Source organism: Amphibalanus amphitrite, unplaced genomic scaffold (assembly GCF_019059575.1).
Source record: "Amphibalanus amphitrite isolate SeventyFive unplaced genomic scaffold, NRLGWU_Aamphi_draft 000081F_arrow, whole genome shotgun sequence".
Taxonomy (NCBI): domain Eukaryota; kingdom Metazoa; phylum Arthropoda; class Thecostraca; order Balanomorpha; family Balanidae; genus Amphibalanus; species Amphibalanus amphitrite.
The window spans coordinates 1,040,809-1,054,877 of record NW_024881577.1 but is presented as its reverse complement, the minus strand read 5'-3'; the positions used below and the strand labels follow the sequence as shown (position 1 = coordinate 1,054,877).

Here is a 14,069-nt window from a genome sequence, read left to right as displayed (position 1 = left end):
TGAACTTTGGCGTTTTAAAAAAGGGGCTTAATATATACATTTTTTATTCATTTTTGCTGATTGCCTCCCCAAGGCATGTGCCATGAAACTGGCACAAAAATAATCCCGTAAATGAATGTGGCTTTTAAAGAAATCTAGAATAACCTCAAAATCCATATCAACTCACCCCGGTTTACGGTATCAGTTAGTATAAGCGTTGATTTTAGTGTTTTGTTGAGGTGGCGTATCACGTATAGATCAAGATTTGAAAAAGATAAACTTTGATGGCAAATCAATGGTCGCAGATTATTACGAGGCAAGGTGAAAAGTGCCATCTTTGTGAAACGCCATTGCTTTATTTCTCACTAGAAGGATCTTGTTCATGATTCTCCTGATATATCGTCTAACTTTATCAATCAAATTTTGACCCAGTTAATTAACTCGTTCAGTCATCATTTCCAATAGGGTTGGGACCTATCTGCATGCTCTGTATGTTTTGGTAAAATAAAAAAGCTCAGAATTTTTAATGATTTAATTTAAAATCACTTTGTTAAAAAAATGCCTAGTTAGTTCAGAAATTAATTATTTGTGGCTGAAAACAACTTGCTTCTGATTGGTCGGGCTAATCATGACGTCACATGTAGGTATATAACTGTCTGTATATTTGGCGCAGTTGAGACATACATTTTCTATGTATTTTCCTATGGTAAATCGGAGTGATTGGTCGTGTTTTCAGTGTCTCTTTATTTTGCGCTGGTATTGTGTGGCTAAGAAGTTTTATCAAGAATGGCATATACTAAAATGTTCCTTTAATAATGGAGCTTCAATATCTGTGAGTTTTATTGGCAAGCGAAAACTGATTTAGCTGTTATTTTATCTGGAAATTACTCATTTTTTAAGGTCAATATTCAAAATATTTTACAAGAACAAGTTGGCACTTTTCTTGATTTTTGCACTCAAATCGCGTGCGATTCAACTGTATTGGAACTTGCAAAGAAGCTTGGTGATTAATTAACTGTGTTGTTATGGCACTGTTTGCAAAGCATGGATAATGAAACTCTGCCAAAGACTTAGCTACATAGCAATGCCTCAAGTAATACGCAGGAGGAACAGAATTCAGAGTCCGATCGAGAAGAATCGGTGCAAATGCTACGAAGACCAGGCAGCTCTGATACAATAGCTAGTCGTCTCACTACTCTCACTCCATTAGACCAGCTGATTCCTGACAGCACCGACTCGGATGCAAAGATGGAGCTCATCTTCCAAGCCAGAAACCAGTTCTTTGATGGAAGATGTGATGCTGCCTCTGTCTCTGCTTTGTTGGCCACTTTGGACGGGGCGGAGCTCCGCTCCTTGCGTGAGCGGTTATTCGCCTGTCATCCTATGTATCCTATGTACATGTTTGTATGTCCTATGTATGTTTGTTTTAAAAACGTTGCAGCGGCGCTGGGAACTGCAGTCTTAGATCTGGGTATGTTTGGCATCTGCAACTCTTCATATACACATTAACCCTATTTCGGACGTGGAGACCTTTCAGGATTTTCTTGTACAATTGCCAAACGCCGCGAGACATTCAGCTCATATTTGGTGACTTTTCCTAAATGCTCATTGCGCACATCTCAGCAAAAAAAAAAAAAATGCCGGGTCAGGTCAGGTCAGGTAACCAGAGCGGGTTTGTTGACCCCACCTCAGAAAAGTTTGCAAACACGTCAGAGCTTGAGTTTTTCACGAAGTTATTTCCTCTCATCAAGTCTTCAAAACAGTACCTGCAGTATGTGTCGTTTGTATATCTCAGAATTTTTGATCTGTGACCTGAGGTTAGGTCAGAGTCGTGACCTTTACATTGCAAGCCTATGGAAAAGTATTGAAATGCGACCTGCACCTCGAGTAAACGAGTCAAAACCACCCAATTCTTTAAGAATTATGACAAATTATCTTATCTGTAATGATCCAGGTGCCATTTACTGACAGGGACACCGGAGAGGGTTATCTGAGCCGAGATCATGTGAGGTGATATCTACCATGCATCAATGCTCACAATACTTACAATATTGACAATGCTTTTGCTTACAACACTTACAATACTTACGATGAGACCAGCAAGCACTCTGCCGTTACAGTTCTAACTTCTGCTTCGAAAAACGACGTTACACACATTCGCTGCCAGCATAACATGTATTGTTTGACAGTAACAATATACAATTGACATCTGAACCCCAAACGGACCGCCATCCACTCAAATTTTATAACCCTGACCGGTCAGGGGGCGAATGGAGGTCATTTCCTGGGCATTACACTCAGCCCTTGCACAAAATATCTCACCTCACAGTGATCATTACAACAATAGCACCGACTTGATAGTGGATTTCAAAGTACTTGCATCAGCTCTTCCTGCTATTGCAGACGATCATCTCCTCAGGGTAATGTTGTTCGGGACATGAACGAAGCTCGTTTTCGGAGTTTCATAATTGCTACTGCAACAGCCTGGCACAAAACAGGACTTGTACGCTCTTCTCTGCACTTTGCCCTTCAGTATATCACAAAAGAATTGTTTAGAATCCATCTTACGCTTCTTTCACAGTCTCCCTTGCCACCGTAGGGCGTAGATAGATTGCTGTTGCTGGTAAGTTAAGGCACGGTAGATAGAAATTACCTCGGTTCTCAACGCCTTAAGTTATTTTCATAAAAAAGAACAAATAAATGATCAATAAGATGACAGGAATGTAAACATTTTAATCGTAAAGTAGTCCAAATATTGGAATGAGCTTTTGCTTTTCAGCATCCTCCGATTCATCATCTTTATCATTTGAAAATTCGAGGTACATAAAATGTTTATCACGCGCTCATGTTAAGTGGGAATATAGTACACGGCAGACACATCAATTTTTGACAATGAACATTTCATCCGTACATGTTTTAGCATAATTTAACCCTCGCCCTGGCAGGGGGGGGGTCGATGCGACCCCCCCCCTAAGGTTTTTCGAAGATAGCGTAAAAACGGCGGCGCGCAGCGCCGCCAAATTTGGCACAGCCTATGGGGCAACCTTTTTACATATGACCTGAAAATTTCAGGTCCGGGTGACCTTGGGTCAGGTCACCAGGTCAGAAAAACCGGTACAAGGTCATGGTCAAATTTCAATTTTCTTTTTGCACCTGTCCAGCTCACAGTTTTGGACTGATTTCCTTCAAACTTTCAGGGTGTGCTAAGTTCACCGAGTTGTATAACATATAGTTCGGGTTTTTTGAGGTCACTGACCTGAGGTCAGTTAGAGGTCATTACGTCGTAATGTTAAGCCTATGGGAAAATACTAAATTCGGAAAATACTGGAGATATCCGCTTCGTTCTATCACTTTTGTGCTTTGAAACCACAGTACTTAACAGCAGGTCAATTGGTGCTTCTTTGTTTGGTGTACTTATCCATGGGTCAGGTCAAATGAGGTCAACTGAGGTCAAATGACGTTTTTGCCAATAACTTGGCACATAATGACGCTAGAGCTTAAAAAATGGTGTCATTGTGTTCCTGGTGATCAGCCGAATCGAATGATATGCGATATGATGCAATTTGGTTAACTTGAACTTAATTGATTAATTAAAGTTTACTTAAAAATTAAGAAAAACTTTAAGCACACTTAAGCAAGCTAAAAAGTATATCATTCGACGCGCCTTGACGTGCTGAGTTCACTGGTGCTTTTCTTTTTGCTCTATCTTAATTAGATCAAAAGTTATAAGCGAAAAACTTTTGACCTGTTTTTAGCGAAATTTTTACATTTATACCCCCCAAAACCCCCCTAAATATTGATCTAGAGCAACCAAATTTGCACAGGGGCGAGAACTCCGGGGGGCCCACCTACCTACCAAATTTGGTGTTTCTAGGTGCCATAGGAGCCAATCGCGAGGGGGGGGTCGCATCGACCCCCCCCCCCTGCCAGGCCGTGTTATGAAAAATGCCCTGCCAGGGCGAGGGTTAAAGTTAAAAACAGCGCGAATGGCAGAGTGAAGCAAACAACATCTTTCACCCATTGATATAACATGTAATCTGTGGTGCGCCAGATGCGCCATTATTTGTCAACCGCAGAAGGTGACATGTGACGTAACAGCATCAAGAGCATCTTTTTTCAAGAACTTTTCAAAACAAGTTTCCTATCTTTCTTCCCCCATTGCTCTCAGCTTATTGATTTTATGAGGCAATGGTATGCACCATAAATTCTGTGAAAATAGTTTGATCATTTTCATGCATTCTTAAAAAATCGAGTTCCCAACCCCATTGCTGATCTTACTTATGCATTTGTTAGGATCACGCTTGCCATTTTTGAGCTCAAACCCCTCGCTTGACACACGGCACTTGCTTAGGTTTATCTCCCGTCATTTATCCTCAACAACTAATCACTTGGTCTCTCAGTTCCCTTTCACCCTCACCGAAGACAGCTGTGGACTATTATTGAGATAGTTGCTGTTCTCAGCCGACTCTTATCTCTGCTTCATCTATGTTGCCATGGAGATTTGATGACCTACACTACGGGTAGACCGCTTTACGGGGGTTATGAGTGAAATGGATGGCCCACAGCATACGTAGTTAATTGCAAGCGGTAATATACATGTGTTCAGACTTCAGAGGACTTCATAATGGCTGCTGTTGTCATGTGAGCAAGGTGAACAGCAATGTTTGAAACAATGTTTGTTTTGGTTCAGCAATGAAAACAATGTTTGTATAGCAATCCTATTGAATTCAGTGGAACTGTTCAGCACAGTAACGCGTGTTATGGTATTTAGCTTTCACTTTTACTTCTTTAACCCTCGCATGTGTGCGGCGTTTGCCAGCTTCTAATGTGTGGGGGGGGGGGGTCGGTTGGACCCCCCCCCCCTTGCCGTTTGGCCCCTGATCGAGCTAGAGCTTCGCGGAAAAAACGAGCGTGTTGCCCGTGACGAGAGGAAGCCGATGATACCCAATTTTAAGGTCCTAGGTCATTGGTTGACCTTCCAGGTCAGGTCAATGACCCAAAGTCGGGAAAATCGGGACCTGTTAGAAAGTCGTAAAGTGTGGCTGCTAAGGGGTTTTTCGGGGTGCTGATCACGAATATCGTGTTAGTTTTGATCACAGATGATGTCTTGAAGCATTTAGACCAGGTTGGGTCAGGTCAGGTCAGGTCAACCAGTAGGCGTCGTGACGGGTATTCGTAGTACGTGTCAACCGCCTCTGACAGCTTCGTAACATGTTACGAAGTCACCAAAACTACTTCGTAAATGTTCAAATGGTTGCTAAATTCGAATTCAGCTCCAAAAACTAGCCTAGAAACATGTAAAACTCGAAAAAGTGACCCGAGGTCACCCGAGGTCACCAAAGGTCAATGACCTGACCTGACCTTCAGGTGACCTTGACACACACGGGAGTAACATCAAATCACATGTTTGAACGTTTGAAACCACGAAAAGCTTGCAAACACGCGGCTAGTGCGAGCCGACATACGCGAAATCGCGATTCCGGCCAAACATGGTCTCGGAAAAGAGGTCACAGGTCAAAGGTCATTTGGGTCAGGGTCATGAAATTTTCAGGGTAGGTGTAAAATTGATCAATACGAGGGTACTAAAAGTTTCGTCGCGATCGGCCGCTTTTTACGCGAGTTATTCGCGAAAAACCATGGGGGGGGTCCATCTGACCCCCCCCCCCTACACATGCGAGGGTTAATTGTCAGCTAACAACAGCAATGTGCTTAGAAATTATCAGTACAGCTACACACTGCCTCTGTTTGCAAGTATGTAGCCGTTCATCCGTCATAACATGCTCAAACTATGCAAAAGACCTCGCATAAGGAACGGGCTTTCTGCAGAAATCGATTAAATTTTCGGATTGTGTTCAACAATAAAACACGCTGCAGCTCACTTTTCACAAGATGGCTCTTATATCCCACAGCCCTTGACATCGTAGAGAACATTACTGAATCGTCTGCTTCTTGACGGCAACGTTTCTATTCTTAGGAAATAAAGTTTGTATTTTTCGTCTTAGGAATGAAATGAAAATAAGAAAACGCTTTTTTGGTAGCGCTTTTTTTTGGTAGTTTCAATTTCAATCAATTGAAATTGAAAATGAAATAGCAAATCTAACAACAAGCAGATCTCAGATGCAGAAAGATGTGCTCTCAATAAATATGATCGCATAAAAGCCGCGAAGACTAAGCACGTGCTAACCACGTACTGACAGGAACTGTGTTATAACTTATAAGACGTGCTAACAAAGACCTAGCTATTGAAAAAGCTATTTGGTAGCTATTCTTCCTCACTGCACATTTTATTGTGCATGTTATTGTTATCTATTACATAATTTTGGCGTGCGCTTCGTTTTATTTACTGTTGAAATGTTTCGAACGGAATAGATATAACGATTGAAACAGGCAACGGACAGGAACCAATAGTCAATGGCTACACAATACACATCCAAAAAGCTATGACTTGGGTCAATAACTTGTGTGAATAACTCGAATAACAAACTATAAAACAGGCTTAACGGCGAAGTGTCCGGAATCTTCAATTTTTATATTCGGCTTACGGGCCGCCCGAAGCGTCATTCAAATTTCAATTGCACGTGTTTCCTAAAGAAAAAGGCTACCAGCCCAATTTTAGGTAGGTATTAGGTAACCTGTTGTTGGGTCAGACCAGCTCAGTGGTGCAGTGGTGCCCCAGTGCACCAGTGCACCAGTGCAGAGTGCACAGTGCAGCCGTCAGCTGATCACCGAATACCGCCACAGGGCGACAGGTGGAACCAGCTGAGGTGCAGTGGGCGGAGCCTGTCGGCGCTCTCCGCCAATCAGCGCGGAGAGGTCGCGTGCTGGCCCGGCTCCATTCTCCTCTTCAGTCGGGCGCGCGCCGCCGAAGGATCAGCGTCGAGCCCACGCGCGTGCGTACTTCTTCATTTATTTTGGGTCCTCATTTTTTACGACGATGACCAACCTTATACAGAATACGCTGCACACGGGTCTACTGCTCGGGGACAGTTTGTGTTATGAACAGCTACTGGAAGAGACCAGCATGAGCAGGGTTCTCCTGAACCACTACAAGGCGTCCGCAGAGCTGGACAGAGAAGACGAAGAAGGAAGAATCTGCGGAGAAATGGCGGTGGAAGAGGAGCTGGAACAGTTCGGATTCGGAAGGCCGGCTACCAGACAGTTCAGGGCAGGTGCGTAATGCATGGCGGCTTTAATATGTGGTGTAATTTTAGCATTTGTTATCGTGCTTTTCATACATATTTGGTAATGTGTTTGCAAAAGAAAGCAGCTATTCTACTGTTTGTGTCTCTCTTGTCATTGAAAGGGATCTTATTAAGAGCCACAAATAAATGCTTAGAAACTTTGAAGCTTCCCTTGCACATGTTTTGTTTTGATTTTCAATTGAATTTATTTTTAGTTTATTTATATCTGCGGCTAAGTTAAATTATATGTAATCACAAGGATATATAGCATTGATATGCTGTGTGCAATCGTAATAATGCTTGTATCTAAACAATTAGGGTCTTATTTTCCTTAAAATATCTACGATATTTGGCAATCTTATTTCATATACGAAGTCAAAAAGTATTTGTTTTAACGTAGACTGGCCACCTGTCATTAGGGATGCAGTTGTTTTACAGGTATTTAGCAGTGAGTGCTGTTATCAACGCAAAAAAGGCGTTGTAACCTACTGGCCTGCATCAAAAGTATTAGATAAAATTGCTTTGAAACCATTTTTAGGTGAACGTCGTTCATGATTCGCTCCCTTTCTCCGACAGGTGATCATCTCGCCGGTACCGGCGGCGGCGGGGGACGGTTCACGGAGCTGGACCCCGCCCGCAGTCCTCCCCACCACTCTGCCTCCTCTCCGTCCTCTTCCTCCGAGTGTTACACCTCCCCCGAGCTCCCCGACCGGTCTCCGTCCGGCTCCGTCTCCACTGAGCCCCTCTGCAGTCCTCAACTGAGAACCTTTTCACCAGCCGCCTCGCCCGCTGCCACGGCGTCCACCAAAATCGAGCCATCTGAGAACACAACCTCGACGAAAACTCAGTCCTCCAGCACATCTCTGGTCAAGCTGAACCCCTCCAAGAGTCGCTCTGTGTCCTCCGCACGAGCGGCAGAGCGGTGGAGAAGGAGGAGGGAGAGCGCCAACTACCGCGAGAGGAGGCGCATGCAGCGGTTGAACGAGGCGTTTGATCTGCTGAGGGAGCACCTTCCTTCGGGATCCGATTGCCCGCTGTCCAAACATGAAACTCTGCAGATGGCAATCACATACATCCTGGCTCTCCAGGAGCAGTTGGAGCCGGAAGAGTGAAGATACTGAAGAGATAGAGGGAGAAGTTGTTGGAAGTGAAGGAACTCAGTCTAGTCAGGGCGAGGTTGAAGTCGATCTGCCCATCGGGTGAAGGCGTTGTGTGCCATGAATGTAGCGTGTGCCATGCATGAGTGCCATTGTGAGTGTTATGTTTGAGTGTCATGTGCGAGTGCCATGTGAGTGTCTTTGAGGGACCCTGGGTGACATGTAGCTCATCTGAGGTGTAAGAGTTCCGCGGTGTGCCAAGAGCTAAGTGGAAGCTCTGCTTCCATTGATGAATGCCGGTGGTTTCGCATGGCACACATCAATGTCGAATGACAGACATGGCTTCTCCGTCCTGTGTTAGTGACATGGGTCTCACCCAAGGGGAACAACACCTATGTCTAGTAGGCTATGTAACATGACTTACGGTTATGTGTCATGGAGCTCAATACCGCGGCTCGACTCACAGTGTGTACTGAGTGACTGCCATGATTTCAGTCGTGTATTACATCGTCCCATAGTTTCAGTGCTGATTTCAGGGGCTACTAAAACGCTTTTCGGAAGAAACGATCAGTATTTGTGTTGCCAGTATTGGCAGTTGTGCCTTCAGTGACTGTACCTTTTTCTAGTGTTTTACGTGACGTAGTGAGTGATTTTAACGGCTAGTGGTAGAAATTCGCCATATGATCCCTGTCCTGGGATTTGCCAGGGATGGAAACTTGCATAAAATGTGCGATTCTGGTATTATACGAGAGCGGGTTCTACGGGGATTGTATTGTTAGATCTGCTGTAGTGTTCTGTGGATGTGCCCTAGATCGAAATGTTTATATGGGCTGTGAAAAATAGTGCAACCAAGTTTTTACTTGTCGTTTTGTTTCTGAGATTTGAGGGGGGAGGAATTACCATGACAAGTCAACTTCACGTCGATCCTGAAATAATCCTTCGATGTTGTGTGTGGATTTTTATTAGTTTTCAACCTTCCAAACGAACTTGCAGCTATTCACTTTGCATCCTTGCTTCGTAGTGTCGCTTTCAAATAAAAGATGTATTGTTCCATCTCTTTGCTAATCCTTATTGTAACTTTACTGAATACATTTTCAGAAAACATCCTCTTCAAGAACATAAACGCAAAACTACGTTTATCCAAAACCCTCCGACATTTCTCCTTCTCTACCACTCTGCACCTCCTATACCAATTGCCGTCCCCCCGCCGCCTGACCGACCACTGATAGTATCCCATCTATCACCACTCCGTGTTTATAAACACCAACACCTCTGTACGTGCGCTGCCGGCACGCTCACGCCTTCCCCGTCACGCAACCGCCAGTTCCGTTCCAAGCTAGTGAGTGGCTACCACCGCCGCCTCACTCCAGTCGCCAATTATTCCCGGCAATCACCCGGATAATAACATCAAACTGATGTTAATTGTATTTGTTATTTATGGACGGCCGCGTGCAAGTGCAGAGCCCACCCCGGAGAGCGGAGCGTCAATTAGCGAGTGGGCATAGCCACATTGGACCCGGTTAATTAGGGGAGGAATCTGGCGGAGACGGGGCGGGGTAGCCGCGACAAACTAGGCACGAGCTTCTGGGCAGAGAGAAACGTGGCGGCGATGCGCTCGGGTGTTTTTGGGGAGTTTGAATGTTGAGGGCAAGGTCGGGAGTTTCGAAGGTTAGAGGTGTGATTGGGGTCTAACGCCGGAATGTAATTAGGTGAGATGGTATGAAACGTTGGAAGTTGTTTTTGTTTTAGCGAAGAAATGACTTAGGCTCAGGAGCGCTTTGAGGGAAGAGAAGTCTTACTTTCGACGATAGGCAATAAGGGTGTAACGAAGAAAGGATGATCTACAGCGATGAGTTTGTGTATAGTGATGGAGGGCTGATGAGTGGGAAACTGGGAAGCCGCTAATTGCTCTCCCCCCCCCCCCCCCCCCAAAAAAAAACACGTGTCAGCCCGTCTAGAAACGAGCATCAGCCCCACTAGGGTCTGACTCATATAACGTCAATTGACATGAGCCGCAGCCTAAGAAGTGTGATTCTTGGATTGCTTTGAGTTTGAAAAGTTCGCATTTTGAACTTATTTTCATATGGTAATTCATAAACTCAACATTTAACAAACATATTCTTTCACCAGCTTCACCATACACAACTAACTGATTCTCACTGCTGTATGCTTCCCTCGGAACTGCTTAGAAACCGCTGAACCACACTGGAACCCCGCGCCGCGCTCGTTTCTATCCGTCTGACTGATAAGCTGCTGCACCTCAACATCTCACAGTAGGTGGTGGTCCTTATTTACTGCTGACTCGGAGATTTTCTGATAATCCGCCAGCTATTTGATTGTGGTTTCTGTTTGCACCAACGCCTGGTCCACGTGTCTGTTATTTGCGCATGCGCTGTAACTAATCACCAGTGTAAGCCATACAGCACCAGCTCATTCTTTCTCACTGTCTTCCTCCCACTTTATCACACAAACAAGTGGATATCCACAGAGACATCGAACATTGCGCAAATTAAACCGAGAGAAATTGAAAAAAAAACTGGGGCTACACATCAAATACCTGTCTCTCCAGCCTCCATAGCCCCTCCCCCCCCCCCCCCGTAGGTCTACGTGGCACGGGCCGACGCTCAGCCAGTGCTGCGCTCCCAGCGAGGTCAGAGAGCAATTAGCAATGGCCACCGTATGGTGCCCTGAAGGAGTCTGGCAGACGAGAGGCCCCGCCGACACCGCCGTCACCGCCAATTCCATGCAATACCGCCGCCGTCACTAAGGCTGGCTAGGGGTATATGGTGTTAGTGCTTTTAAAGGTGATGATGGTGATGGTGATGGTGGTGGTGTTGGTGGTGTTGGTGGTGGTGTTGGTGATGGCGATGGAGAAGAAAAGGACATTCGACTGAATTAATCAGCGGATGACGGCTAGATAGTTGTCATGCTGGTTGTCATGCCTGGCACTCAAATATTTCTAAGATTTTTTTTTTTATTTTGAACTCTTATAAAAGGTGTGTATAATTTTGTCCTTTCATAGTATATCCTCAAGAATGCATTTCATTTGAACCTATACCATTGTTACGATTTCACTGTTGACTGTTTTTATTTTCGATTTGCTACTTACATACATAATCGCTGCCATTTCCTTCACGATTCTTCTCACTACTCTTTGCCCTGGACAGTCGTCACATCGTCGCCTCTAATGAGACCAGACATCGACGACATCCCACATATCGTCATCGCCGGCCCGAGTCCCGAATTACCCGACCGTCCCTTCCTGCCCCCCCCCCCCCGGCGGTAACCCCAGGTGTCACCTGCGCGTGACCTTCGACCTCGCCGACTTTGAAGTGCGCCCGCCGCCCCAAAGGGTTGCGCCGTCGACTGAAATGACAGGTAACACCGCCCTGATGTGGTCTGGACGGCGGTGGGTCTGGTCAGGTGATATATAGAGCTGACGATACTGTCCTCCACGCCTCGGAGGGGAAAGGTTTGGTGACTCACAGAAGTGACAGTCGTCTGGAAGATCTGAGAAGAACAGAGAGGAAGGGTTGTGTGATGTGTTTCCGATCGTCCAGACCTAGCGAATAAAGAAGGGAGCAAGGTGAGGGGGCTGATAGTTATAGTATGTGGAAGCTGCGGGAAGCATCATTTGTCTGTGATGTAGTTAGAGATAGATCTATCTCTAGCAGGTTAGCAGTTACATTTGCCAGAGTCATCTATGACTCTGGCAAGAGGCTTACATGTAAGAACTACTAGAATTATTTCAATGAAATCACTAGGCGTACGAAGTCTGTAGCCTAATCTTTAGTGTAGACTTTAGCGTAGAATATGTATAGTTCGCACGAGACAAATGTAGGTGAACGGAATGAAACGACTAACTTGGAATCGCTCGGGTAAGCAGTAAAAAGCGTCCATAGGTGCATTCAAATCCAGACGGTTCTTCCGTCCTCTTCCACGCTGTAAATATATTTCTAAAAAGTGTATCTGCAAACTGCACTCGACACATCTTCTGTGCAGCTTCCACGGCTACTCCGTTTTCAATTCTGAGCCACCGTTCTCTAAATCCAGTGATACACGTCTGGCAGTGGCCCACAATTTGGCCTGGATTACCGACTGGACAATTATGGCTGCCACAGTTGCAGACCCGACCTTGGTAGCGCACGTGCGGTTAGAAAGGGTCTTTTGTGCAGAGAGTAATTGGAAAGGATTGCAGCGCTACTTAGACTAAAACGGAGAGGCAAATTATGCTACATGGCATGCTGAATGTTTTACATCAACATTTTTAATATGCAATATTATTTTATGCTGCTAAGCGTTTGACTACAGAAAAGCATCGAACAGTGCAGATCTAATGACGCATTTCCGAGTGTTCTGCATTCCTACTTCGAGTTGTTTTCAATTATAATTCAATATTTCGCAAAAACCTATGCAGACAATGTTTACAAGTTACATGAACATTCTTGTTTTCGTGTTGAAACACCGGGTAATGTTTCCATTACAATACATTGTTTTTGATTGCGTGTGTGTATCTGCATTTCATTGCACTCGTTACGGCAGGTGAAAACAGAAACATAAAACACGGAGAACTCTAACTAGCTCCGATTCCAATGAAACTTGATAGCAGGATTTATAAAGACAAATTTTTCTTCGATCTGAATGTAAATGCTGCTGCATATTTTTCTTCCCATAAATGCTGTCTTTCGTTTTAGTGAAAAGCAAAGAAATGTCTTTTATTGTGCTTTTCCCCTCCTACACACCTGAGATCAGAGATGATTCCGTGGTACCCGCCGTAGCGCTAATTGTTCGGACCGGGTGATTTGGTTCTTCGAACATTTATCATTTTTCAATGTAAACAATTGGCTATTTTGTCTATAACAATATAACACTTACTGGATAAGCTGAATATGGCATCTGCTTCTCCATGACATCGTATTGCCGATGTCTCTTCGAGAACAAATTGAAGAAAAGAGGAAAAAAGCTGAAGAGAGATCAGAGATCCTAAGTAGCGACATTCATCACTAATTTTGACACGCTGTCCCATGTAGCTACTGGGCCCAATCTTATAAAATGCCGTACTATTCTATTTACGGCATTTGGTAACATTCACAGTGAGACCAGTGCTGAAAAAGGTTTATCGGAGTCAACGAAATGATTCTTTAGACCGTCAAATTACGATGGACTGATATGCGTGAAAACCATTTTGCATTTGATAGTCGTTTTCGGCATGGCTGAATTCGGCCAGTGCTGCCATATCCATTCCACGGCGTTTATAAGATTGAGCCCTGGTGCAGATTCTGTAATAAAATATTGGTATCAATTCGTAGGTAAGAGCACGCGCATGAGAAAGCCAGTGAACCTAGTGAAAGTAAGTCAAATTGCACATTCAAAACTTATCTTATACTCGTTTTATGTTAACTCCTTGAAAGGCGTAAGCACACTTGGCGCCAATAACGTCTTATATTTCTGTCAGTTAGACCCTTTCTTATTGTTTGATTCCGACAGTCCTAGTATCATATCTTTGCCATATCTTTGTCAATTATTTACCTTAAATGTTTTCCCAAAGCCTGTTTCATGCCAATAATCCTCAGCTCTAATAAGTCTGTCCTAGAGCTCTGCGGTTTTTCTGCACCCTTAACCCTCGCCCTGGCAGGGCATTTTTCATAACACGGCCTGGCAGGGGGGGGGGGGGTCGATGCGACCCCCCCCCCCCTCGCGATTGGCTCCTATGGCACCTAGAAACACCAAATTTGGTAGGTAGGTGGGCCCTCTGGAGTTCTCGCCCCTGTGCAAATTTGGTTGCTCTAAGTCAATATTTAGGGGGGTTTTG

General features: G+C 44.6%; 1 protein-coding gene across 1 annotated transcript; it reads left to right on the top strand.

The window, feature by feature from the left end:
* Nucleotides 1-6,848: 6,848 nt before the first annotated feature.
* On the top strand, nucleotides 6,849-9,116 carry LOC122379630 (pancreas transcription factor 1 subunit alpha-like). Its single transcript, XM_043361971.1, has 2 exons — nucleotides 6,849-7,148; nucleotides 7,737-9,116. Exons 1-2 carry the CDS (start codon nucleotides 6,914-6,916, stop codon nucleotides 8,270-8,272), a joined length of 771 nt encoding a protein of 256 aa, XP_043217906.1. The 5' UTR covers nucleotides 6,849-6,913; the 3' UTR covers nucleotides 8,273-9,116.
* The last annotated feature ends 4,953 nt before the right edge of the window (nucleotides 9,117-14,069 follow it).